At 41.0% G+C, this 27,196-nt stretch overlaps 2 protein-coding genes across 7 annotated transcripts in view; one reads left to right on the forward strand and one right to left on the reverse strand.

The window, feature by feature from the left end:
* Window positions 1-588: 588 nt before the first annotated feature.
* esm1 (endothelial cell-specific molecule 1) lies at window positions 589-2,483 on the reverse strand. The gene is made up of 3 exons (XM_078272134.1): window positions 1,978-2,483; window positions 1,352-1,495; window positions 589-1,215 (listed from the first exon to the last, which is right to left on the reverse strand). Exons 1-3 carry the CDS (start codon window positions 2,282-2,284, stop codon window positions 1,121-1,123), a joined length of 546 nt encoding a protein of 181 aa, XP_078128260.1. The 5' UTR covers window positions 2,285-2,483; the 3' UTR covers window positions 589-1,120.
* Window positions 2,484-3,806: 1,323 nt separating this feature from the next.
* The window catches only part of LOC144531881 (putative E3 ubiquitin-protein ligase HERC1), a 44,699-nt gene continuing 21,309 nt past the window's right edge, over window positions 3,807-27,196 (forward strand). For 4 of the 6 annotated variants that reach the window (XM_078272235.1, XM_078272239.1, XM_078272241.1 and 1 more), the window contains exons 1-39: window positions 3,843-3,929; window positions 7,317-8,319; window positions 10,023-10,118; window positions 10,225-10,407; window positions 10,525-10,737; window positions 11,073-11,171; window positions 11,306-11,402; window positions 11,521-11,664; window positions 11,906-12,033; window positions 12,314-12,458; window positions 12,637-12,808; window positions 13,766-13,900; window positions 14,134-14,299; window positions 14,559-14,684; window positions 15,133-15,357; window positions 15,927-16,079; window positions 16,183-16,315; window positions 16,731-16,934; window positions 17,113-17,334; window positions 17,714-17,887; window positions 18,113-18,227; window positions 18,373-18,490; window positions 18,645-18,846; window positions 19,067-19,361; window positions 19,460-19,508; window positions 19,585-19,630; window positions 20,234-20,487; window positions 20,699-20,896; window positions 21,093-21,213; window positions 21,345-21,585; window positions 21,713-21,879; window positions 22,041-22,193; window positions 22,305-22,402; window positions 22,535-22,630; window positions 23,742-23,909; window positions 24,045-24,284; window positions 24,381-24,464; window positions 24,736-24,961; window positions 26,736-27,030. In XM_078272235.1, coding sequence (XP_078128361.1) covers window positions 7,348-8,319; window positions 10,023-10,118; window positions 10,225-10,407; window positions 10,525-10,737; window positions 11,073-11,171; window positions 11,306-11,402; window positions 11,521-11,664; window positions 11,906-12,033; window positions 12,314-12,458; window positions 12,637-12,808; window positions 13,766-13,900; window positions 14,134-14,299; window positions 14,559-14,684; window positions 15,133-15,357; window positions 15,927-16,079; window positions 16,183-16,315; window positions 16,731-16,934; window positions 17,113-17,334; window positions 17,714-17,887; window positions 18,113-18,227; window positions 18,373-18,490; window positions 18,645-18,846; window positions 19,067-19,361; window positions 19,460-19,508; window positions 19,585-19,630; window positions 20,234-20,487; window positions 20,699-20,896; window positions 21,093-21,213; window positions 21,345-21,585; window positions 21,713-21,879; window positions 22,041-22,193; window positions 22,305-22,402; window positions 22,535-22,630; window positions 23,742-23,909; window positions 24,045-24,284; window positions 24,381-24,464; window positions 24,736-24,961; window positions 26,736-27,030 — 6,953 coding nt within the window. In that variant the 5' untranslated portion in view covers window positions 3,843-3,929; window positions 7,317-7,347. Of the gene's footprint in view, window positions 3,930-7,316; window positions 8,320-10,022; window positions 10,119-10,224; window positions 10,408-10,524; window positions 10,738-11,072; window positions 11,172-11,305; window positions 11,403-11,520; window positions 11,665-11,905; window positions 12,034-12,313; window positions 12,459-12,636; window positions 12,809-13,765; window positions 13,901-14,133; window positions 14,300-14,558; window positions 14,685-15,132; window positions 15,358-15,926; window positions 16,080-16,182; window positions 16,316-16,730; window positions 16,935-17,112; window positions 17,335-17,713; window positions 17,888-18,112; window positions 18,228-18,372; window positions 18,491-18,644; window positions 18,847-19,066; window positions 19,362-19,459; window positions 19,509-19,584; window positions 19,631-20,233; window positions 20,488-20,698; window positions 20,897-21,092; window positions 21,214-21,344; window positions 21,586-21,712; window positions 21,880-22,040; window positions 22,194-22,304; window positions 22,403-22,534; window positions 22,631-23,741; window positions 23,910-24,044; window positions 24,285-24,380; window positions 24,465-24,735; window positions 24,962-26,735; window positions 27,031-27,196 lie in introns of all 6 variants that reach the window. The other 2 variants (XM_078272236.1, XM_078272237.1) reach the window with 2 other exon arrangements.

Below are 27,196 nucleotides of genomic sequence, written 5' to 3' on the forward strand. Positions count from 1 at the left end.
ATATTAATGAAGTTCCTTTGTAGAGAGAGAACCTGTTTCAGTCCCCGCAGCATTCATGCAACCAAGCCTATACAGTAAAAAGGCTAGAGCAGAGCAAAGCATCTTAAAAATACTCAAGAGCATTAGGAAAAGGATTTGTTTAATGTTCAATTTCGGTGTTTTATCTGATGAAAAACTTTTACGGATAAGCGGTTGAAGACGGATGGAGGGATGGATCTGATAAAAAACTCCAGCAACGACAGAACCTCTGATTGATGTAAGATCTCTCTTTTAATAAACTAAAGTATACAGCCAAGACAATGCTGTAGACACTTTGCTACAAGTCTCTAAATGCTTTTGACTTGCTTGTTTTTGCCCATGAAATCTCATATTCACTGTTGCAGAATTAATTGACTTTATACATTTTCCCATAATTGGTCATTTGAGCATTATTTGTCTTTCCCTTCAGGTGATTGCTTGCTGTGTCTTTAACTTTACAGCACTTTTATTTGTTTCGCTACAGACATGTACAGTATAATTAATTGAATGGCATTCACGGGGTTTTTAGATAACACAATTACAGATAAATTATGCAATTAAATGACAACAGTCAGTCATAACGTTGGTTTAATTGTAAGAGCTTTCTTTACATTGGCTGCCATATACATGATATTTTCCATGTCCGCTTTTCATATATACAGTACACATAAAATATCATTTTGGAAAACTTCAAAATATTTGTTGGACTACAATGCATCGATGAAAGATATTGCTGTGTCCAGTTTGAAAATAAATGCAAGGTCCTTTTCTTGTGACATTAACTCTCATGTTCTCAACAATATTGTATGAATGAGGGCACACTAGATGAGACAATCAGATGGGAACAGACTACAGGATCATCTTGAGGAACGGATGACGAACAATAACAGAGGAACAGAGAATTTGAAGAGAACAACATAGTCTGCTTATTTCATTAGAAAAAAGATGCTTGTGTCAAAACGAAGACCAAACAAACCAAATAAAACTTCCAAACTGCTGTAAAAAAGTTGTTCATCGTTTAACATAATAAAATATATCTTTCAGTTCATTTATAAGTTAATGCTACATTTACACTGAATAGATTCAGTCTTGTCAGCACTTGTCAGCGAGGGTTGAGCCGCTTTGGAGCAGCGGATCTTTCCGTGTGTTGATCTGTGTTCTGGGGAGTGCTGACCTCTCCTGAGCCTACCTCGCCCCCTGAAAATACAAATGAAAGAACATTTGTTTTAGTCCATTTGGTAAGACAGTTAACTGTTTTGACCCACTGAGAATTTACACTTTAAAAAAACAAACAACAACAGTATAAACAATCTTTATTCTAAGGAGTTTTTACCTGCTTGAGGCTCAGTCTTGAGTTTGCTGGCGATTTTGGCAAAGAATTTGAGGGTGAGACAAGCTCCTGTCTCCCTGTCGCATATGCTACCTTTGCAGTTGCATGTCTTGCGGCACTCAACCCCATAGGTTCCATACAGGCAGTCTGTAAAGAAAGAAAACATTATTTTAGAGTAGCATGTCTTGCAAAACAAGCAGGGAAAAAGATTAGTGTTTCTGACTCGGCCTTTCTGAAGTGGGGCCCTATTCTATATAGTGTTACAGGCTCATATTCACAGTCAACATAATGATGATCACTTACAAGAAAAAGGAGCCATAGACAGGAGCATTGATGTTTGAATGCCTAAACTCCAAGCCTCTAATGAGCTAATCATCAAGTTCAATGTCCAATTCTTATTTGAAACAATGATGCACAAGTCTGCACATGTGCCTCTATAACCAATGATTATATGGCAACGGTGCTATTCATTGTGATAATTCAATAAATAGAGCCTAAAATACTGTAATACCATAATGGGATACTGCATTTGGTGCAGCAGAGCATCACATAGGCTATTCAAAACGCAGCCTACAGGCAGAAATAGCACACCAGGGCACATTACAATATTGAATGTGAATGTAGTCTACCTCTGCAAATCCCATATTCGTCTCCATAATCGTCCTCATCTTTGTAGAACTCGCAGTAAAATCCCGGTCCGCACTTCACCCCGTGCATCCCCGATACTGTGCGGTAGCAGTGCTCCCCTCTGCCGGCTGCACAGACCTGGCAACAGCCGCAGTCATCCAGGACCGTCCGTGTGCACCGCTGTGTCCCACCACACCGCTCCACGTTGCATCTGTCGGGGCAGTTCACCGCGTACTTGACATTGGCGCCCCACGCCTCAGCATCTTGCACTATGAGTGAAGACAGCACTGTGATGAGGAGAAAAGACATCCCGGGATGCAGGTAGAGAGCTCGTGAAAGGGCTGCTGTCTTTTGGATGTCTCGGGAAGAGGAGACAGAGAAGCGGACCACCTCTGGCAGACTTGAGTCAGTGGAGTGACCTCTGGTTCATCAGGTTGTATGGTTATCAGCGATGAACAACTTTGTTTTGCACGTTGCTTGCACTCGTCAATTTCCTCATTCCGGTGTTGTCGTCCTTTTTGCCAGTCAGCCCCCTTTTTAGAAATCCGGCATGGAAGTGGGATTAACTCTGGACCGCCATCCAGGAATTGAAATGCGTGTGACCTGATGTCATACGTTATCTTTGGTTTGTTTTTGTGTGACTGACGGAACCCAAACATCGTGACTGCCTCGGCTTTGAAGAGTCACATTTGATGTTAGGATGTTTTTTAGTCACAACATCATATGATTCGAAACCATAGCCTACGGACAATATTTAACCAGATACATTACTTGAAAATAAAATAAAAGCAAAAGCTATGTTTATACTAATTAACATAGTCTACACAAAAAGAATAAAAGAACATGACATTACAATACAATAGCCTGTTAATAGCCCAGCGGTTTACGAACCTGCCAACTTTTTATCAAATCATTTTTTCTACTGTAACTGTAAAATTAAGGAACTGACTAAAATAAAACATGCCATCAAATGTACCATTTATAGCCTAGCTAACAGCAGTTTAAACCATTTGAATCTGGAGTGTTTAAAAGTTTCTAAGAAGAGATTGTGTTGTAGGCCTACTTGTGTTAATTTAGTTGATCACATAGGCTACTTTTTGTTTTAAATATTGCGACGTTTATTTCTCTTTTCAATTAATTGATTGGTGATACGGGAAAAGCCTAATGTTATTAGGGCATACAGGAGACAAGAAGCCTAATGATTAGCCTAGATAAAACACACACACACACACACACACACACACACACACACACACACACACACACACACACACACACACACACACACACACACACACACACACACACACGCACACACCCGATTACAAATGTGAAGGTCTTTAAAAGCGCACTTCACATTTAGTAGTCTAATGCAATTCCATAAAGTGGAGGACGAGATTAAAAAGACTATGGTCAAATCCAAAGCCGCAAAAAATGAGATATCCTCCCTTTTAGTCCCAAAAACACTGGATCCTACATTTCCCACAATGCAACGTCATCAAGGTTAATTTCTCATATTTGACAAAGCTCCCTCCTGAGCCACAATGGGAGGGCAATATGCATCTTTCCTTTTCACAGACTGAATAATAAAACTGTAAAAGAAGTGAATACAAAAACAATCGTATAGGCTACTGCTTTCATATTTGTATCAATGAAGAAAAAACACCGGACTGTGTCAGGCACGTTGGATGGGAAATATCTATTGTATACAGTCTATGGAAAATATAAGCAAAATAGGTGAATAAAAAAATGATTATGATGATGATGGTTATCCCTACTCCGAGACACAAGGTGGCGGTCATCAAACAGTGTTTGCCATCAGTGGTTAACACTCCAGCAGACGAAGAAGAAGTAGAAAGAGGAGAAGGTTGATATGATATTCACGTCCAAGGGAGACCTCAACGGGACGGGACAGGTAACGCAAACCATTTATCTGCGGGGGTTTACGGTCAAGGTAACTAACATGTCTGTGGTGTAGCCTATTGTATGTAGCTATAACACCCAGGTTAATATTATAATACGACGTCAATGAGCTGCGGGAGTGTTTTTGCTGAGAGCTGTCAGCCAACTAGCGGAGGGGCTTGGTCGGTTTTGATAGCCATGGATCAGACTAGCATCTGCACTGCAGCCAGTCGTTAGCTCAGCTGTCACCGCAGATGCAATAATAATGTCACCCGGTATTTGTCAATGACACGGCGAAGACTACGTTTCATATTCACATATTTGGCTGTTTATGTTTATGACAATGTTACACGGAGCTAACGTTAACTATTCCCAGATATGTAAAAACAATAATGCTACAAAATGTTAACATACGCTTTAAAGTAAGAAGCCATATACAGCAAGGCTGGATAATGGCGTTAATTGTACTTTAATTAAATTATCCTGTCGGCTAATGCCCTTAGCGTGAATGTCTACCGTTAACTTCTGACAAGATGACATTGTAAACGGTGTGTTTTAGCTCACTGCCTTTCCCCCAGCATGTTAAGACAATTAGCTAAGTTGCACAAGACTAGGCACTTTATAACAATAATGCCTAAAGAAATTAACACTAAATTCTAATGTAGTAATAAACATTTGAGTTACATGACAAATATTATACTTGTAACGTTAGTAGTTGGTACATTTTCACATAGTATAAGGCATGGTCGAATATAATTTGCAGCTATATCGATACATTAACTCTTATGACAATCCAAAAAAGTGAACGTAGGCTACACACTAGTTAAAAAAAAAAAATTGTATCCCCAAGTTATATTGACTTATTGATGTCATTGTTTATCTATAATGTTTAGATACCTTTATGTTTTATACTTGATTGCCTTTTTCATATTTCATTTGATTGATATGTATTTTTTTTACACTGGGATCTTTACCGTAATTGTATGATAACAGTGTCAATGACTGAATGTCTGTTTGTTCACAATGTTTAATAAAGAATAAGTAAGTTGCTGTCAGAAATTACAGTACGTACAGTAGTTCATAATGTGGTGAATACAAATTAGCAAGGTTTGTGATTACTGTAGCAGCCATTAATGCATCCATTGTAGAAATGCTTATTGTGGTTAGGGTTGTCATGACAACAGAGCAACCCAAACGTACTTTGGCCGTGTTACTTCCTCCAGTTTATTCGGCATGCCTTTCAAACCCCTGAATCACCTTGCTTTAGCCACTTCAATCAAAAGGAAGCAGGATGGTAGAGGTCATCCCAAATAGCTGAGCTTAGTCTCTCGTAGATTGATTGATAGTCCTGCAGAAACATGTAGGCTTATCTAGGCCACATTATATTCTCAATATTAAATCAACATATCTGAGGGTTAAGACTTTTCAGAGCTGTCCATTTTCATTGTTAATTAAATATCTTCTGTAATATCTGTGTCTCAGACGGTTTGTAGGACAAAACAAGTAATTAAACAATGTGAACTATTTTTCTAACATTTGGCACATAAAAGAGTAATCGATTTATAGAAAAACCAATAGGCCAGATTAATTGATAAGGGAAATAAGCATTAGTTGCAGCCAGGTTGAAGCCAAGGTTTAAATTTCATATATATTTTTTAAATTCACCTTCATTGTCCAATAAAGAGCATGTGTTACTTCAGCTGCTCAGTATTACAACTTTTTGGAAAAACACACTCTTTGTTAACTTTGTGATATAACTGACATTTTCTTTTTCTCTGATCATACATGGTGCTGCATTTATTCAAAGCCAGTCACTGATATTGATTTTAAATGCATGAATGTTTTTTTTTTTTTTTTTTATAATTTGCCTCTAGGCCTACACATGAGCACTTTACGTTTTTATTTTATTTTTATAGCTTACTGGCATGTCGCTAGGATATTTGGCTCAATTTGTTCTCTGTAATTAATAAGTAGTGATATAAAATGTTATTTTAATTAACTGACATTGAGCTGTATAGTGGATGTTTAATAAAATCTGAAGCTAGCCAAGCGGGGTGGGGGGGTGGACTTAAGAGGCGTGCTTAAAGTTTACGTCCTACAATTCCAGATAGTTTGTAATCAGTGATGGTTGCGCCACATTGCTGGTTGTTGCTTGCTGGTGGTTGTCTTACCCGAAGAGCCCATTACTATATCAATGCTTGCTGTTATTTTTGGCCAGTGTGGAAACCATATAGCCCCACAGGCCTCAGGCAAGGCAAGAGAGATGACTGTGGACTATGGTGGCATGCTCATGTTTAGCAGCCTGTAACTAGCATTCTGTCCCTCATACTGGTTCATGTTTGTGTACACGTTTTAATCATAGAAGAAGTTTCAGCCATGACCCAAGAGTTAGGAGATTTATGTACAATTCAACAGCTGATTTAGTTAGTTTTAGTAGTTTTCTTTTGCCATTTGTAGGTATTTGAAAACAAAATGTTGTTTCCCAGGCCCAAGGTGCTAACACAAAATTACACACATACACAAATACACAAAAGCAACATAGACACAAATATATGCAAGTAAGAATAAAAACAGTGCAATAACCCTAACCTGTTTTAACCTCCATTATGGATTGCATGGTTTTCAAGGGGTTGAGTCCACTTAACAAACCCTCATACGATTAGCCTTGCTAAAATGCAAGATGGGAAAACCCCAAATCTGCACTGGTGTCTGCAGTTCTTTGTTTCAGGAAAGCTGTTCCTGTGAATACTGTATGTACAATCTCCACTAAACAGCAGCAACAGACTTGCTCTTTATTTGTTTAGAAAACAGACAAAAATGCAGACAGACTGGGGGTTAGGTGGAGCTCCAGTGGTTTTTGCATGGGATTGTATTGCAGAGCATCAGGTGACGAACTTGGAGACGAATCTCGATGATTTTGTCAACTGCATTGAGAATATGAATTTATTGGAAGGAGAATCAGATTGTTATCATTCATCTGCCTAATGTCTCAAAGCAGTGTTATTTCATTGACTGGCCATAATAGGAAACAAATGCAATTCAAATGCTATTAAACCAAATACATCCCTTTGTATTGTGTAGCATAACGGCTTGTTCAAAGTCTCCTCATTAGTGTGGGTGTGTCGCTTAGCTGTTATCATAGGGTGAGCTGACCTATTTCAGTGATACCCACTGGGCCTATGCCACTAGCCTGAATGTACTGTATGATGGAAAAGTTCCAACGTGAAGGAGAAACCTGACACTTAACTTGGCATGAAATGCATTATAACATAAGCTTTTTAGTGGCAAATGTTGCCTGTAAATTTATGACAGAGATTAAACAAAAAGCCATTTCATTATGTTTATCAAGTGTGTGGAAATGATACATGGGAATTTTATAAATCTGCCAATTGACATCCCTCATTAGCTCTTTCGATCACATTTTCCCTCTGTTTTTCAGGCGTACATCAGAGTGTAGATAATGCTCAGACATGGTGCCTTGTCAGACCCATGTGTTGCGGAAGTGGCAGGAGCACTTCAATAGCGCCTGGGCAGCAGAAGACAGTGTACAGACAGCCAGGAGGCATGGAGCTGCTGTGCTCTACAATAAGCTCCTTCACAACAAGGAAGTGGTGACTCTGGCCCAACCTGTTCAAGAGCTCGTCGGCCCACGCCTGCCAGACTTCGAGTGCGAGTCCAGTGCCTCAGCGGAGAAGGAGGAGTACCTGTCATCCCTGCTTCACAGCCAGCGATGGCTGGCTCACCGGATGCTGTCACAAACCTCCTACACCTTGGGCCTCCACCAAAGGCTGGTAGTTCTCCAGAGGATCTACTACGCACTTCACAGCAAATACCATGACAAATTCCGCGTGCAGCTGTCCTCCCAGTCCACAGACAGTGGGACCGAAAGTGGGCAACTTGAGCTGGCCTCAGAGCCCGGCCTGCCAGGGGGAGCATCCAAAGTCAAGTCGGGTACAGATGTTCTGATAGAAATGGGCGTGAGGACAGGTTTGAGTCTGCTCTTCTCGTTGCTGCAGCAGAACTGGAGATACGCAGCCTCCGTGCACCCGGAGTCGGTGCTTTGCAATGACGTGCTTGCCACAGCGTCCTCTGTGCTGACTTCTCTACCACCACTCTCTCTGGCCAATGAGAATAAGATCCCATCAGTCGGGCTTGACTGCCTGGCACAGGTGGCAGACTTTCTGAAGAAGACATCAGTGAGCAGTGGGACAGGTGGGGCCGACCCCACCGGTCGGAGGTTAGCTCTGGAGCTACTGCTTGGCCTGGCCATGCAGAGAGGCTCTCTAAAGTTTCTGCTGGAGTGGGTGGAGGTAGCCTTGGCTGCTTCTACGTCCTCATCCACCTCTACACTGTCTTCCTCCTTCTCACTGAGCTCCCACCACCCAGCTGGTGTGGGCTTTGATGTCATCCATCAAACGCTTCTCCAAATGAAGCTATATTCGGTATGTCTTCAAATTTGGACCTTTGTTTTTTTGTCTGTTGTTGCCTTCTAGTCTTTTCCAATGTTTTTGGACTAATCCTCTTTTTACTGTATGTTCTGTTAACTCAGACATAACTGTTATTATTTACACCATTGGTGTAGGGCGGGGTGATTTATATAGATATTATATCGACATTGTGATATAGTCCAAGACTACATATTGTCTTGGATTTTGGATATCGTAACATGATAAGTGTTGTCTTTTCCTCCCTACGACTCCAATGTGACTCATTGACCCTGATGTGAGTAATGACCCTCAGGGGACACAACCCACCAGATAAATATCTGGAACTCCCCACTAGTCAGTCAGAACTGAAGAAGCCTTTTGGATGAGAGGCGAAACATCTTCAAGAATTTCTAGCAAATCCAGTTGCCATATCACAGATAACTGGTCTTTTCCTGGTATAAAAGGCTGCATTACAGTAGAGTGATGTAATTTCAGATCAGACTGTTCTAGCTGTTCTATCAGCTATCTTTCAACCACTTAGTCATTATATCCACATTATTGATGATTATTTATCTAAAATCTAATTGTTGAGATATTTTGTTAAAGCTCCAAAACTCAACCCTACAATATCGTCGCAATATCGACATCGAGGTAGTTGGTCAAAAATATTGTGATATCTGATTTTCTCCATATCGCATAGCCCTACATTGGTGTCTGCGTTATAGATTATTGGCAGCATTTATCAAGCTTCATGTGAACTCATTTTAAATTAATTTGTCCAGACATCACATTTATTTGGATTTATTATATTTCGGAAGTTTGACAGACCATAACATGGGATAACGTGGAGTAATCAACCCAGTTCTAATTGTATGGCAAAACTCTAATTTATTAAAAGAGCTTGTTCTAATATGGATGCATTAATAAAAAAGGCAAACAATAGCCTGCAGAAGGAATTCAGATGTGTTGACATCTCAATATGAGAATATCTCTGCCCATCGTAAATTGTCTGTGTTTCTTCTGCTTTGCCTTGGTTTGTTACTTTATTATAAGTAAAAAGTAACTTTGCATTAATGTATTGTGGTTAGTTTACAAATTATATGAGGAAACTTACATGCACATTTATGAACCTACTGATAAAGCAGGACAATTGCTCTTTACTGCCACATACCACCCTGCAGTAAGCTGTTCTTTTTATTTGAATATGTTTCTCATCTAAAGCTTGGAGTGATGCATTAGTGTGCAGATGGAGATTAAGATGTATTGTAAGATTCATGTATGCATAACGAGTCAATCTTTAGCAGGCTAATCAGCTTTGCAATATTTCTGGACAAATGAAAATAAGGGCTGGGTATTGCATTAAAACCTCATGATTGATTTTGCCTGTCCTACACATCATTTAGAGCTCTGTAATAGCTAAAGAAAATCCAAAGGGATTACACAACATAAAACACACTTAAGATCTGCCTCTAAGGACTGGGATCTCACATTTTTGCCTCTTTGTCTGTCTGGATTTTGCCTGCTGCAGCCTGCCGGATCATGCAATGACTTGTGGCTGTTCTTGGGAAAAGATGTTTTTCTTGTTGTGATTAATACTTCTGGTTCAGAAAGAAATGTGCTCATAAAATTTTTAGTTAGGAATGAAATGAAACCGATTCATTAAACAACAAAATAATATTTACACAAGGCTAAACAGAAATCCCCCCTCCCCCCCCCAGGGTTTCCGCGGGGACACTGTCAACACTCAGGTGCTGAAGAAGGATGCAGATGGACTTTGTCGACTCTCCCAGGCAGCTCTCTGCCTGTTTGAGGAGGTAAGGCAAGATTTAAGTCGCATACTAAAACATACAGGCACTATTTAGAACTGTTATACTTTCCAGTAACTGACCTTATGGACCTCACCCTCCTCCCTTTTGGCAGATTTGTAACCTAGCATCCTACTGCCTGTGCTCCTGCAGCACTGATGCAGCTGCTCCCGGTTCAGAGAGTGACACAGTCATGGTGTATGTGTGGGGCAGCAACAGCAGCCACCAGCTGGCAGAGGGAACTCTGGAGAAAATCCTGCTGCCAAAGCTGACACAGGGCTTCAGTGATGCCCAAATGGTATGGCTACCCATATGGACAGGACTAACATCTTTCCATGTAAAATAATATCAATCCATAATATTATTCTTCCCATGTCCTTACTTTTATCCACGTTGTCCTTTTTTTTTTTTTTAGATTGAGGCAGGCCAGTACTGTACATTTTCAGTATCTGCAGATGGTTCAGTGAAAGCATGTGGAAAAGGCAGCTATGGCCGTCTTGGCCTGGGGGACTCCAACAACCAGTCCATGCCCAAGAAACTTGTGCTGGAGCCACATAGGAACATGAAGAAGGTGTCCTCCTCTAAGGGCTCTGATGGTCACACTTTGGCCATCACTGTAGAGGGAGAGGTATAAGATGATAAAACAACTACTGTACCGATACATATTTCACACATCTGCAGATTTTTCTTTTGACAGTTTCTCTACTCTTTTTTTTGGTATCAAAATACATTAGAAGAATGAAAAGAAGTGTTTCTCCCAAATGTTTTAAATAACTATTTAACATTAAATTCTTGACAGTGACAAAACAGTGTAGAATCAGTCAAACTAACAACATGTGATTTACACTTCCTGCTTTTTTTTTTAACTTCTACTTCCTCCGTAGGTAGTTCAGTTAGTGAGATTTTAATTGACCGATCAAATTCTTTAGTTTCTTCATACAATTTTCAAAATATTTCTTTCAGGTGTTCAGCTGGGGTGATGGAGAATATGGGAAACTGGGCCATGGCAACAGTGCTACACAGAAATACCCCAAAATCATACAAGGGCCACTGTTTGGCAAAGTAAGCACGCAGAACACACTGCTTGTTGGGGAAGAGATGGATGGGGAATTTAGACCTACATTTATTCATAACTATTTATTTGAAAAGCCATGGGATTTAACATAATCTTTCATATATTATGGTGTCTCTGCCAGATTGTTGTTTGTGTGTCTGCTGGCTACAGACACAGTGCTGCTGTGACTAACGATGGAGAGCTTTATACCTGGGGAGAAGGCGACTTTGGCAGACTTGGTACAAAACTTATTTCTCAGGTTGATTGTGCTCGTTTTGTCTCAACAATTTCATTGATTCCCCTCCTCTTGGTATGTCAGCAACAGCCTCTGTTGTCCTGTGTTTCTCCCCTGAGCAGGTCACAGTGACAGTCAGAGTCGGAACGTGCCCACGCTAGTGAAGGACATCAGTGGTGTTGGGCAGGTGGCCTGTGGCAGCTCCCACACCATTGCTGTGGCGCAGGATGGACGCACTGTGTGGTCCTTTGGTGGAGGGGACAATGGTATGTTGACAGATGACATACAGTTTGATTTAAGCCCATAATGCAGTTCTGTGTGAAGTGGTGTAAATCACACTTTGAGTGGGAGGTTTTCATTTCTATACAGCATATAAAAGATGCTTGAAAATAACACACACTATGTCATTTTTTTAACCTAAAGACCATACTAGCATCATTTGTGGTCTATGTTAAGAGAGCTGGTGTGAACTAATGCTGGTACTCTGACATTACTCATCCTTTTCAGGTAAACTAGGTCATGGAGACACCAATCGTGTGTATCGCCCCAAGGTGATAGAGGCCCTGCATGGATTCATCATCAGGAAAGTGTGTGCTGGCAGCCAGTCATCTCTGGCCCTTACCTCTGCAGGACAGGTGAGATGCAGCATTGTGGGTCAACTTTCAACTAGCCTTAGTATGCTTCTTCAAAATAAAACCTTTCCACAAGGAGAATGTAGAAAGAGCTGAGTTTCTTTCTGCATTCTCCTAATGGAAAGCATTTATTTTGAAGAAACATACTATAACCTCAACAATTGCCTCTCAATCTGTATCAGCTCTCGATATGTTTGGTTCAAACAATGTATTTGTTTTTGATTACATCCTAAATACAAGGATTGAATACAAAGACGGATAAGGACATTTGTGTTTTTTTTAGGTGTTTGCATGGGGCTGTGGCTCATGTTTAGGATGTGGTTCCTCTGAGACAACCTCTCTGAGACCTAGGTTCATAGAAGACCTGAGTATCACCAAGATCATTGATATCTCCTGTGGAGACAGCCACTGTCTGGCTCTGACACACGGTAAGAGACCTACAACAGTTTATAGTCAGTTCTTCAGATGATTAGTGTAAAGAAAAACCTTGCTTTCAGAATATATATTTTTTTAAATTTGGGGTAAAAATTATCATTTTAATAGTTCTTTTTAATTGGATATTAAAAGAGTGAATGTGCTCTAACTGCAATGTTCCCCTTTCATCAGAGAATGAAGTGTATGCCTGGGGGAACAACACCATGGGCCAGTGTGGGCAAGGCCACACTTCGACACCAATTACCAAACCTAAGAAAGTCAGTGGTCTAGAGGGGGTGTCGATCCAGCAAATCACTGCTGGTACTTCTCACAGCCTGGCTTGGACCGCAGTTCCAACCGACAGGTAAAGGTCGTGTTTCCTTGGTATTAGGGAAGATATACAGTGGGGAGAACAAGTATTTGATACACTGCCGATTTTGCAGGTTTTCCCACTTACAAAGCATGTAGAGGTCTGTAATTTTTATCATAGGTACTCTTCAACTGTGAGTGACGGAATCTAAAACAAAAATCCAGAAAATCACATTGTATGATTTTTAAGTAATTAATTTGCATTTTATTGCATGACATAAGTATTTGATACATCAGAAAAACAGAACTTAATATTTGGTACAGAAACCTTTGTTTGCAATTACAGAGATCATACGTTTCCTGTAGTTCTTGACCAGGTTTGCACACACTGCAGCAGGGATTTTGGCCCACTCCTCCATACAGACCTCCAGATCCTTCAGGTTTCGGGGCTGTCGCTGGGCAATACGGACTTTCAGCTCCCTCCAAAGATTTTCTATTGGGTTCAGGTCTGGCTAGGCCACTCCAGGACCTTGACATGCTTCTTACGGAGCCACTCCTTAGTTGCCCTGGCTGTGTGTTTCGGGTCGTTGTCATGCTGGAAGACCCAGCCACGACCCATCTTCAATGCTCTTACTGAGGGAAGGAGGTTGTTGACCAAGATCTCACGATACATGGCCCCATCCATCCTCCCCTCAATACAGTGCAGTCGTCCTGTCCCCTTTGCAGAAAAGCATCCCCAAAGAATGATGTTTCCACCTCGACGCTTCACGGTTGGGATGGTGTTCTTGGGGTTGTACTCATCCTTCTTCTTCCTCCAAACACGGCGAGTGGAGTTTAGACCAAAAAGCTCTATAAACATAAGTGATCTCACCAAATAAATCAGAATGGCATCTCTATGTTGCAACATTTCCATTGAGTGTTCAGCATTGTTTTATACTGCTGACCTGTTGTTTTCTTATCCCCTGTCAAAGCTGTGGTTCTGTGTTATTATTTCTGACTCTGTCTTTTTCAGGCAACTGGTAGCGTGGCACAGGCCCTTTTGTGTCGATTTGGAAGAGAGCACATTCACCTACCTACGGAACTTCTTAGAAAGTTACTGTGATGGCATCGGGGATGACACCCCCCCTGCCCCATTCTTATCTAAAAGGTATGACATTAAATGAACACAGCACGCTATTAGTTATAACATTACCAGTTACAGAAGATTGTCTTTTATTATTTCTGTTTGAGACTTTATTCAGTATAAAAAATGCAAAAAATGTTCTTTTGCTGTTGTGAAAAATACTTTTTTGTGGCCTGTTGAGCTCTGATCAGTTCTAATGAGTTGAAACCCCTAACATTTAACCGGCACTCCTAATACTCTCTGCATGTATTACTCAGGGACCACCATCAGTTTCTTTTGCTGTGCATGAAGCTGCTGTCCATCCACTTGTCCTTGGCCCATGCTGGGGGCACTGGTGCCATGGTTTTGGGGGCTCAGGGCAGGCCCCTCAGAAACCTTCTCTTCCGGCTCATAGATACCAATATGCCAGACTCCATACAACAGGTAACTAACAGTCTGTCCCTTCCTAGATTATTTTCATTTTATGCCTGTGCTGTGTTATGACAGGAGGGATTGTTAGTGCTGTCTGTCAGGTGTAAGAACCAAGATATTAAGAAATGTTTTTGTGTCTAAATTAAATTGTGAAGCGTGTTTTTAGAGCCTGTATGTGCTAATTTTATTATATTTATAGCTTGCAGTAAATGTTAACCATTGATATCCAAGTGTCTTTTCATATTGTGTTGACATTTCTTTCCATCCTCAGGCAGTTCTGAACACGCTCTCCATTGGTGCATCCCTGCTACTTCCTCCACTGAGGGAAAGAACAGAACTGCTTCTGTCCCTTCTTCCTCAGGGCCCTCAGAGCTTGAATGTCCTCTCCAAAGGACAGGTATTTAGAGCTATTCTGTGCCATTTTAAACATTGTGTATAGTAGTGCTGGTTCTCATGATCAAATGTGTTTTTTGTGCATTTGTGCCTCAATACATTATCAGGCAGGAATGTCTTTTTATAGAAAGTGTTGGTGTAAATACAGAACACACTTAAACAATTACATTTAAACTACTTTAAAAACAATTAACATGTATTTTTCCTTTGCTGCATGGCTTTTTCTCATTTTCAGTATAACTCTGATCCACATAGTTGGCTCTAAAATGGATGTTTGTCAAATCACAGCACCAACTTGGAGCGTTGCTAGGCAATATGCATTAAAGAATTGAATCTTGTGAAAAAAAAAAAAAAAAAAACTTCTTCTCCACAGAGATGTTCTGGTAACCTCACATTTAAATGATCAAATAACAAACAATTCCCTCTTCTTCTTTCCTCTGTATCTTTCAAAGCGTCTGCAGTTAGACATGGTCCTCAGCAGCCTTCAGGATCAGAGCCATGTAGCGTCTCTACTAGGTTACAGCAATTTTGGGGAGGTGACAGCCCTGGTACCCCCTCTCACACCCGCTATGTCCGTCGGGCTGCCCTCCACATCCAGCTCTGTCATGGCCTACGACCCTCTGCACTTAGCAGAGGTGCTGCTCAGAACCCTGCTCCTCAGCATAGGCTTTTACACGGTATGGAACGGAGGACCCTGTGCATTTGTATGTGTGTTAAAGTGGGATAGATTTACGCTTTAACTTTTAGGCAAATGTAGTGCATTGTTTTCTCAAATCTTGTTACCTGTTTTCACAAATGTTCCTATATTCATCTCCGCCAAGGAGGTTACGTTTTCGGCTCGGTTTGTCTCTTTGTTGGTTTGTTTGTCTGTCAGCAGGATGACGGAAAAACTACAGACCCGGTTTTCGTGAAACTTGGTGGAAGGGTGTAGCATGAGTCAAGGAAGAACCCATTACATTTTGGAGCATATCCCACTGGGCAGATACACAAATTATTTGTCACTTTCGTGAACTTTGCGAGATATGGCATTTGTGCTGCATTCACACGATGTCTGAATAATCGTAAAAATAAGTTCCCGACTGGGAAAATTCACACTGTATTAACTTTGTGGGATAGGGCATGCCCTGGCGGAGGTCTGCGCTCTCCGGGTGCCCTTCTAGTGTCTGGATATTTTAGTGGTTTTATCACTGAATTAGAGTTGGTGTTTTTACTCCTTCACACGCTTTCTTTTTGTGTATTCATACAGGAGCGGGCATTTGGGGAACTGGAGAAAAACAGTGACAAGCAGCTATCAAGTGATAGCCAGGGACAGACTGATCCTCCCTGTCACTTCCACCAGCTGCTGTCTGGACTTCACAAACACCTGCTTGGCCATTGCTACATCCATTCCAGCCCAGAGGTACACTTCTATTCGCATATATTTATTCATTATAACAAATATTTTACCCAGAGCTCTGTAGTCATAGTTGCATTTATGCTCACACAATTGCTCTGTTCCGTAGGATGACAGCAGTGTCAAGCTGCTGCGTGAGCATCTTTACCTGCTTCTTCCCTGTGCTGCTGAGACACTCCGGAGATCCACCAAACTGTTGAAGGAGAGTTCCCTGGATAAACAAATAATCAAGAATCTGCACAGTAAGGATAATGGCTGTTAACAAGTGTGTGTTATTATAACCTAGTTACTCTACTGTCCCACATATTTTCTGTTCTTAGACACAGAGTGCTTTAATTAACAAAATATTATGTATTGACCAGTGGAAGGAAGTTTCAAACATATATACATATCTATGCATATACTGTATGTATAGGGTAGGGTTCTGTTTACCAAAAACAACATCAGGTATACTTATCTGTCTTTACTTATTTAGATAATGAAGTTCAGGTCTATAGATTTTAGAGCAGCTGTGTCAGTCAACACTGACGTGTCAGTTGGTATGTATTTTAAAATCCATGGTTTAGTCTTCTACTTTGCTTCTATATCTGTCTGTATTTCTCAGTCATTTTTATCAGTCACTCTAATCCCCATCTCTCATCTTAACCCTTGCCCCAGTGGTGTTGTACAACTCAGTGGCTGGCGGCCTTCTGTGCCAAGTAATGTACTCCTTGCTGCTGCTGCCCCTGGGCACAGTTCAACCCCTCCTGAGCCATTTACTGGCAGTGTTGGAACAACTCAATGATTTCAACAGGTTGCTGCCAGAGACAGGCCTCCTGGAGCAACAAGAACTGGGGATAGAGGCTCAGAAAACCTGTTTAGGTCAGTTGAAGTTTGATTAATGCTTGACCCATTGATTTATCCTTATTATTGTTGTTGTTAGTGGTACTGTAACATCAGTGTCACAGGTTTATTTTTTAATTAAAAGGATGTCACATTTTTACCCTTGAGAGGATATAACATAGAACAGTTTAACAATGACACGGGATCTTCCTTACAGATAAAAGTGAAGAAAACACATGCCTCGGACAGCCGCAACAGGAGGAGGAGTGCACGTGGGTCTGGCTGTTGGATCTGGAACGGTCTGTTGCGTTGGCAGTCGGCCGTTGCCTTGGTGGTATGCTGCAAGGGCCTCCACCCTCACTCCAGGAGAAAACGTCAGAGTTCTGGCTATCAAATGTCCTCCTCAGGAATGGGCTTGAGATGGACTTTGAACAGCTGGGTAAGAAAACATACTGTTTGCTCTTCATGCTTTCATATGAGCCAATGCAATGTGTTGGCAAATAGATACCAAATGCATGCAATGTTTATCCCCAGAATAATGTTGCACCAATGTGTCCACATTCTGTTTGGGACCACTAATAATTAAAACACATTGTTTGCCAACTGGCAAAGAGGATGTAAGGGAGACTACTAATGAGTAAAGAGTAATGTTTATGTTTTGTTGTTGTTTATTAGGTAATTGACAGCAGAAATAGACAGGAAACACGGGGCTAGGTTGAAGGTCTACCTCATATTGTATACATACTGAAGGGCATCTTATGCAATGAGGAAATAATCTGTTCACTTGTCCTATGTCCCAATGGTTGTTTGTCCGTCAGAATCGAGCATGGCGTGGCTGACTGAAGTGGTGCTGCTAGGCAGTAGTGATGCCAGGCTGGCAGAGCTCAGTCTGAATGAGGAAACCAGGACTTTACTGGAATTGGCACTGGGAACCTCCAGAGGACCTGCAGGTGGCCTGTGGCGGAATATGCAGGAGTATGCTCACAGCAAAGGTACTGTGATTTGCACGTTTGTTTGTGTGTATGCCTGTGTTTCAAAGTTTGTAATGTAAATTATAAGTAATAAATTATGAATATGCATCTGTATACATGTACTTGCTGTGATAATTGCTGCAAAATACATCATATATATATTTTAAATTCTGGTCCTCAGGTGGTGTCTTTTTTTTGTGTGTGACTTTGTTGTAATTGAGCTGTGTTGTTTTGCTGTGAGAGCAGAATGGGAGAGTGGAGGCTCTTCAGGCGACTGTTTGCTGCAGACTGTCTGTCGCTGCAGTCTGGCTGCTCTTCTGAAACACACTGGACTGCAGAATGAGGCGTGTTGGCAGGACAGGTCAGTAACACAAATTGAATATAACTGAAATGCCTGTTCCTGTGCATTTAAAAAAAAAAAAAAAAAAAGAAATTATGTAAGATTCATACTGCAACGCAGAGCAATGCTAATCACCTACTTTATTTATCCACTTACCTTGATCCAGATATGAGCCCTGTGAGATGCTGTTAGACGTCTATGAAGCGGTTTATAAAATCAGAAGCACTCTGTTGGCCCATAAAAACTCACCAAGGATGTCACAGGTGCAGACTGCTGTCAAACAGGTACGATTACTAAAATGACTCCACTTTATGTCAAAACCAAACATTATGCAATGCATTTCATAGTTTATTTTTCCACTATATTTAAAAAGGACTCAGATAATCTGATTAAAAATGAGAGAAAACACAGGTGTATTTAACACGTCTTGTATTGCAGACCACTCAATCGCCCCAAAGTCCCGATGCAGACAGGCAAGAGCCGGGCACCTCAGTGGAGCAGGAGGGAAAGCATCCTGAGCAGCAGTCAGGAGGTCACTGCAGCCGGGAGGTGCAGGTGCCCCCACCCCCCACAGCAAACCACAACCAGGAAGAGGTTGCAGAAGAAGACACATTTGGAGACAGTCGTATGTACCTGTCAGGTTAGAAATATATATCTCTATGTCTGCCCTTTCTCCAGCAAATGTGTTTTCTTATATCTTAAAGGTAGACAGACCCAGACAGAAACACACACACACACACACACACACACACACACACACACACACACACACACACACACACACACACACACACACACACACAACTCATTATCATCATTACGACCCATCTGATCCTCACATGACTTTCCTGTCTCTGCAGAAGTCCTAGAATCGTTCATGGCCACCCGGGAGGCCATGCAAGTACAGCAGAACGTGACAGTGTATGAATCCTTTGGCACTTCCACCCTCCCCAGCAGCATGGCGAGCCCAGTCAGCCCAGAGAGGGAGCTGGATCCCAAGCAACAGTGGGAGAAGCAGAGGGAATCTGAGGAAAGCTTGGGTTTCCCTGACGCCTGCCATCTGGTGGTGTCCCGCTGTCTCTTCCTCCTGCTGGGGGTCAGGCCTGCTTGTGTGGAACCCAGCGAAAGGGAGAACAGTCAGGCTACTGGAGCAAGGTAGAGTTTGTGTTAGGCAGCCATGTTTGTTATGGTATGTTTGCTTTTTAGTGCAGTTGTGTTTTCTGCACTAACCGTCTGCATTATCCCACTTTTAGGAAATCAACAACAGAATTCTTAATGATGGCTGCTGATGGCCGAAAACAGGTGAGTCTTATACTTTATCAAGATTTGGCCCCATGCCTCTTTATCAGTGCTAATGTATTGTCTCTGTCTTACTTAGTCTGACCAATCCAAACACTCATTGGGATCTTCCAAGAATAAAATGGGTAGGTGGAATATGTATACTCCTTAATATTTGTTCAATTAATGCATTTTTAAGAGGTACATCTTACCCTACAGCCATGTATTGAGGGAATAGTTTAGCAGAGAATTAGATGAGAAGATCAATACCACTCTCATATCTGTGTGCTATATATAAGGCTACAGTCAGCAACCCGTTAGCTCAGCATAAGGACTGGGAACAGGGAGAAACAGCTAGGCCTGGCTCTAGCCTGGCAAGAAAGCGAAGAAACGTATTTCCCAAAATGTCCAAATATTACTTGTAATACTGTGTCAGTACTGCACATTTTTTTATCTTCTTATTGTGTACTGAACTTAAAGTTGTCTCTTTGGGTCAGCACAGATTGTTGCACGTCAAGTCTGAGTTATTACAGGGGAACGTACTGTAGCGTGACAGAAGGAATGCATATAGATAAACATTTTTCATTTTGCTCTGCGCACAACTTGTTTGGACATCAGAAAAATTAACACACCAAGTATGTTTTTATACAGAAATTAAAACTGAATGATTAACTATGTAAGAGGTGTTGGAAGTTAATATCAGAAAAGACAGAGTACTGGCCTTTATTCTTCAGGTCTGTTTGTTCCAGGCTTACCTCTGTGTTCTCTGGGAATCATGAAAGACGCTTGGGATCGCCTGCGGCAGTGTATCAGCCCAACCACCAGTATGTCCCACTATGGCAACAACACGTTGCCTATTCTTAACCAGGTGTTCCACTTTGTCTGTGGAAGCCTGCTCCACGTGCCATCCCCCTCACCAACATTGCCGGGTGGACAGACTTGTAGTCAAGCAGATCCGAAGGCCATTACTTTTGCTATACTCCAGCAGCAACAGAGGGCTGAGGTAATACGATTTTTCTCTTTTACACAATATTACAAGCACACCGTTAATTATTACAGCTGAAGAATTAGAATACCCCATAACACCTATCTGTTCTTTCATTGGTTTCATCATATTTTTGACGTTTTAAGTCTCATTAATGTAATGGCTGTCTTCAGTGACTGCATTTAAAAGGTCTGAACTAGCTACTAACTATTCCCTTTGTTGTGATCAGCTGCGTCTGGAGGCCTTGTGTCAGATGTCATCCTTCCTGTCTAAGATGGAGGAAAAGAGCAGTGGGTTCACCGTCTCCCCTCAGTTTCCTGCATTGTTGCAGTCCGTGCAGCTTCAGTTCCTCTCAGGATGCTTTGCTTTGGGAACACAAATAATTGGCTGTCACTCTGGAGCTAATTATGAGATGCAGCATTACATGGTACATCTTGTAATCATGCTATGACAATTGTTTGTATAGATGTTTATAAAAGCTGTTAAGACATAATGAATGAATATTTAATTCAAGCCAGATTGGGAGAGGAGAATCTCTGAATATTGTATTAATTTGGTATGTTTGTTCTACATTACCATTTTGTTGTATAAATTACCCTCCAATCCCTTTTATCTTAATCCAGTCTGGTACGCATTCAGCTTCTCCGGATACACAAAGAGAGCTACAATCCGCAGCCCACATGTTCTACCAGCAGGTAGTGTGTGTCCTCAAACAGAGGGTCCTGTTGGAAAGAGAACATCCAGGTTTGTTCATTATTGTTTCACGTTTCTTTAACAAAGTATGCTTTCATTTGCACTGCCTTGTACAACTCCCTGTTGCAGCAGTTTTTATTGTATTTTGCATGTAGTAAAGATGATGTCTCTATCATACCCAGGTCCCTGCCAGCACCTTCTCCTAGCTACAATGTTTGCATTGAATTTCTGCTACCAACCAGTGGACCTGGTGCTGGTCATAAAATGTGGCATCCTGGAAATTCTTTCCATGCTGACCAACAACAGCTGTGCACTGATGAACCAGGGTTGGTTTGCAGCCCCCAAATCTGGATCCATGCTGCTAAGTGGGGCTGTTAAACTAGCTTGTGCCCGCCTGCTTCAGATATTGACTGTGGCTGCAAGGTGAGAACGAAGAGACTAAACAGCTGCTACGAAGTGTGCATTAGTTCTTCTATTACTTTGATTAATTGAAAACTGAAAATACACTTTAGTGTTTACATTTGCATAACAAATTGTCCTGTGCTCTCAGCTCCTGTGAGGATTTGCTGCCTATGGATGTATCCCATGCTCTGATGGAAGTGATGTGTGAGCAGCTACAAAATATCCTGTATACTTTCCACCAACAGCAGACAGCAGAGAGAGGAACAGCTGAGAGAACAGATCTGGACTCCAGCAGCAAGAGCGCAAATCAAATTGGTATTGCATATTTAGCTATATTAAACTTCACAAAAGTATGTTTTTTACATAGAGCACATTGAAATATATTCTTTTTAAGGACAGATGTTGCTTTTGTAAGTCCTTTTTAAATAGCCCTTCTGGTTTTGAGTATAGCTTTCCTTTTGTTTTTGTTGTTTTAGGAGTGGAAAGCAGCAAAGTGGTTGAATCTCAGCTTGCAGATTTCTTGGTGTTTCTGAGGCGTGTCCTGTCATTAAGAGTAATGAAAAGACTTTCTACTTTTGTCAAATGGATTGATCCACTCATGACAATTATTTCACATAAGTGCTCTTCAGGTAAGACAATTTGAAACAATAATTTAAAACGGCATTGATATTGGTTACAGTATAGAACCGTTTACTTTGGTTCCTTTTAATTCCCTGTTCCCCTCTACCGTCCTCTTTTAGGATCCCCGTGCTTCCAGAACCTTCGCACTAAGCTTTTGGCCTTCCATGTTTTAGAAAGACTGTTACCTGCTTGTTCTGAACCTGTTCAAATTCAACAGGTATGATGTAAAATTGCAAATGCAACATGCAAGTGAAGATATTTATGCATTCAACATTTGAGTTTGAAACTGTGAATGTGATAATGAAGGCTTTATCCATTACATGTATTCCTCTTCTCTGTTTTCCCGTAGATTGTAAAACAACTCTTTCAGCTCATGTCTGTTTATATGTGGAAGGAACCACTGGCTGAGAAGAACCACGAGGAGATGGCTGAAAAAGAAAAGGGGGTAATACAGCAGTACTACATAGATATGGAAAAGGCTTCTAGATTCCCTGATATGAACTGCTCTCTGTAGGTTCATAAGACTTTTTTTTCAATAATAATACTATGTACTTTGAAGACTTGTGTACTTCTCACTATACTATACCTCTTGCTATATAATACTGCTATATAAGCAGTATAATTTCAGTGTGTTATTATGCAAAACAAATTATCCTTGCAGTTCTATGGCATGTCCTGCCTAATGATCTCATCATGTGTTTAATCACATTGTAGCTACTGATCTGCTGTCTCAAAAACAAAATGAGGCAAAAATTGATTAGTCACCTAATGTACATAAAGAATAGGGCAGTAATTCTCCTTTTTTCATGCAGTATCAGTTTTACAAACTATCTATAGCTAACATTTTGAAGGTTTGTGCTATCGCAACTCTAAACTTGAGTAAACGTTTCACAAAATGCTCCACTGCAAACCCTTTAAATTAAGTTGTGTGTCTTATTAAGTCATCCTGTTTTCTTGATTTTAAGGAATTCTTTTTAATGTATTTTAAGGTATAAATAAATTGCTAGCCTTAGCATTTTGTTCCCTACATAAAAAAAAAAACCCTGTCTCAGCTTATATACAATTCGATCAAAAATGTTTCCAAATAATCAGCCTATCATAACCCTCATAACAATATCAGAAAATGTGTTGATGTTTTCTTTTGACAATTGTGAATGAATGCAGTAATCCAAGACTCAGACAATGCTGTGTTTAAAAAGAAGTGAAAATCACTCCTGGCAGTAATGAAATTGAAAACAGCAGGGCTTCTTGATAGAACAGATGGGCCTGTTCTCCATGGTGGGGGTGGAATGAGAGGTGGGAGAGGACAGGAAAATAACAACATTTTTATGTTAATTTAATGTTCCCTGTATGTTATAGTTAATCACAAAGTGTCATATCATTTATGTCATGTCGTTGGATGACTTTGTTTCTATTTTCTTTACGTTCATCCACTGCTATTACACATTGCAACATGTATTTATTTATTTATTAATTTACTGTATTTATTCAGTTGATGAACATTGCTGGTAAACTGTGCTTCTCTCACCCCCCCCAAAAAAAAATTATGCTTGCAGAACCCTGGCAGCTATGATGAATGTATTCCCATTGGAGATTTTTCCTTTGACCCACACAAGATAATCTGCTGTTCTTTGGAGAGTGGGAACATCCTATCCCATGGCTCAGGAGGGAAAGGTTACGGCCTGGCAACCACTGCCATCACATCTGGCTGTTTTATTTGGAAGGTAGGGACTGGTAATTGCATAAAGAAAAAAAGCAAACTAAAACAGTTCATCTTAATTTTTTTATTTCCCAAACTTTACCACTGAAATGTGTTGAGAGAACATGTTTAACAAACTGACCAAAACGTCTCTCCTCAGTTCAACATTACCAAAGAGAATAGAGGCAATGAGGGCACATGTATTGGCGTGTCACGCTGGCCAGTCAGAGATCACAACCACCACACCACCAGTGACATGTGGCTGTATCGTGCCTATAGTGGCAACCTGTACCATGGGGGGGAACTGGTCCGCACACTTCCTTCATTTACCCAGGGTGACACCATCACCTGCATCCTGGACATGGAGGCTCACACCATATCATTTGCTAAGAATGACAAGGTCTGACCAAATGTTCGCAGTCAGTATTCAGGGCTTTAATTCTTATTGCCTGTTGTGTTTTTCTGCAATCTCTGCGTGTTTGTGTTTTTCTGCTAGGAACCAAAGTTGGCATTTGAAGGCGTGGTTGCCTCTGAACTGTACCCCTGTGTGTTGTTCTACAGCAGCAATCCTGGAGAGAAGGTACTTGATATACTGTACTATAGGCACTTACTTCCCATCTTTGAATCCTGTGTAGGTATTGGTGTATTTTTGCCACTAAACATTTTAGTTAAGTTAAAGACCAGGAGAACTGCTAGCTACCCGTACAGTGAAATGACTGCAGAGTGAATGTGTAAAGCAAGTGAAGATGAGTTTTCTTGGCTATTCCAGGAAATGTCTTGAAATTTCACGTACATTTTATTTCAGGTGCATTTTGTAGTGCAACAAAATTGTGCCTCTGTATTTCTCACAGGTGGCACTGCGTGACCTCCAGATGCGAGGCATGCCCAGTAATCTACTTCCCGGGGAGCCTCTCTGCAGTCCTCGGACCACGGTGCTGCTGGAGTCAACAGTGCAGCTTCTCCGTCGGCTCCATCAGTTTGACCAGTGGGCCTCGCACATCAACCACTACATCCACACCCACCTGGAGCTCATTGGTCCCCTGCTGAAAGAGGACGACTTAGAAAGCTTCAATCCAGGTCAGACACTGCATGTTTAGCCTGCACTTTTGTTAATAGACCTTGCTTTAGTTACTTTTTAGTTTTTTTAGATACATTTTTTAATATCTTCTATATTTTTGAACATACAGAACAGATAAACACAATTGAACAAGAACAAAAACCCTCTCCCACCCTCTGCGGTCTCGAGAAAAACAAAAACAAACAAATAAGCAAAAACAGAAATCACACCTTGCCTAGTCACTCTCCTCTAATTCTTGTGATGCTGAGGTCATTACGACTGATACTTGTGCCGGTGCATTTTTCCATAGGTCTATAATCTTTGTTAATCCTTGCTGTAGAGAGCTCAAGCATAACTATGTCTAAAAAATACGCCAACTACTGTTTTATACAAAGCGAGTGGGGGGGGAGCCAGCGTTGAGCTATCATTTTCTTGGTTGCGGTTGAGCCAGCTAGCCAAATTTTCTTCCCAAGCAGGTGTCTCTTGCTCCCATTTCCTTGCTATTGGGAGTTCTCCTATGGATACTTGCATCAGTCTAGCATAGATCTTGGACGCTAATCCTCTCACCGGAAAATCAACAAACCATTTATTAACTGGGTGTGGCTCAAGACTGTTTCCCCATGGCACTCCATAACATTAGCATTTACAAACATTTACAAACATTACAAACATTAGCTCTTAAGCGCAGATACAAGAAGAAGGATAACCTGGGGACCTCAAAACTACCTCTTAGGTCTTCAAAACTCATACCTTTCTCATTGAATAGCTGGTTTACAGTATAAATGGCTCTGTCACTCCACTGCTTACAAGTAAAGGGTTTGTTACCAGACATTAAGTGTGTATTGTGCCAAATTGGGGTGTCCAGATGCCACTTGTTGGTGTAGCATAGTTGCTCCTTTTAGTTTAATTTTTATAAACTTTGCTAGCACAGGAAACCTTTATATCTTCAACTATTTTCAAAAAAGGTAAAAATAATAATGTCACTTACTAGTTTCTGAATGTTTATTTTACAAACAACAATCATTCTTAGACATGCACTGCTGCATTATTTCTTAGATAGTGATAGTGGACAGATGACGAGGGAGAGAGAGATGCAACAAAGGTCCCCGACCAGATTCAAACCAAGGAAGTTGCGACTCATTGTCTTAACTCCTTAGGGCTTTCTTTTCAATTTGCACCCGTATTGTTCAGATGTACTTGTCCCAAGAGAGAGCTGATACCTGACCTGCTAGGTACTCCGTATAGGTATTCTGATCCTGATAACGCTAAATTAAGAATTGCTGGCCATTCTGGCAGTTTACACTTTGATTCTTCGGGTTACTCTGTTGTGCAGCCACCCTCATTGTTTACCTAAATTCACCAGGCTTAAATGAACTTTCTTGAAAGTCAGGTTTGTGTAATACTACTCCCTAAGATTTTGACAGGCCTCTCCATCACAATAGAAACACTATACTCCCTGAGGTCAGTTTAATTCTCTCAGCTTCACATTATCTTTTAATTATGTGAAACTGAAATGAAATTAGCGATCCCTGTCAATCACAAATTGGCTACAGTGGACCAAGCAATGAACAGCTGGTGTAAAGAACAGCTGGATGAAAACCAGCGGTGTTTGATTTGTTACATCTTTGGCTTGAGCATCTGACCGCTGTAGAGTATCAAGTATTTGAAAATCAATATTGAAGGCAATGGATGACGTTTATAAAAATGTACCATCCTTACAAAGCATTTTATTCATGCCTATTACGTATTAGGCTACACTTTGATTTCTTCTCACTGTCTCACATTCTTCTACAGGCTTCAGTCCCACACATTTTGAGAAGGAAGAGAATGAAAGAGACCCAGACGTTGCTGTGGACGACACAGGGGAATTGTTGGCACATCGTCGGCCCCTGTCAGAGGCCAAGCTAGCTGCTCTTTGCACTGAAGTGTGGCCGGTACTGGCCCTAATTGGAGGAGTGGACAGTGGTCTCCGTGCTGGAGGTCTGTGCCTGCACAAGCCCAGTGGGCGTAGGGCCATTCTGCTGGGAGTCCTGAAAGAAGGAAGCTCCCTGGCCAAGCTTCAGTGGGAGGAGGCAGACCTCTCTGTCAGGTATAACAAATATATATAGATATTCATATGCCAACTTATTTATGGTATGATATGTCTTTGCATATGTTTCTTAAACGATGATTCTCATTGACTTCCATGAAACAATTCTTATAATTTTCTTGTCTTGGTCCTTTCAGCATGTTTATTACTCTGTATAATTCGTTTC

The sequence above is a fragment of the Sander vitreus genome, chromosome 16 (assembly GCF_031162955.1).
Source record: "Sander vitreus isolate 19-12246 chromosome 16, sanVit1, whole genome shotgun sequence".
In the NCBI taxonomy this organism is placed as follows: Eukaryota; Metazoa; Chordata; class Actinopteri; order Perciformes; family Percidae; genus Sander; species Sander vitreus.

Coding starts and splice junctions, on each gene's coding strand:
- esm1 (XM_078272134.1), bottom strand. CDS start 2,284: ATGTCTTTTCTCCTCATCACAGTGCTGTCTTCACTCATAGTGCAAGAT. Junction 1,496..1,977: donor CGAATATGGGATTTGCAGAG/GTAGACTACATT, acceptor CTTTCTTTACAG/ACTGCCTGTATGGAACCTAT. Junction 1,216..1,351: donor CAAGACTGAGCCTCAAGCAG/GTAAAAACTCCT, acceptor TTGTATTTTCAG/GGGGCGAGGTAGGCTCAGGA.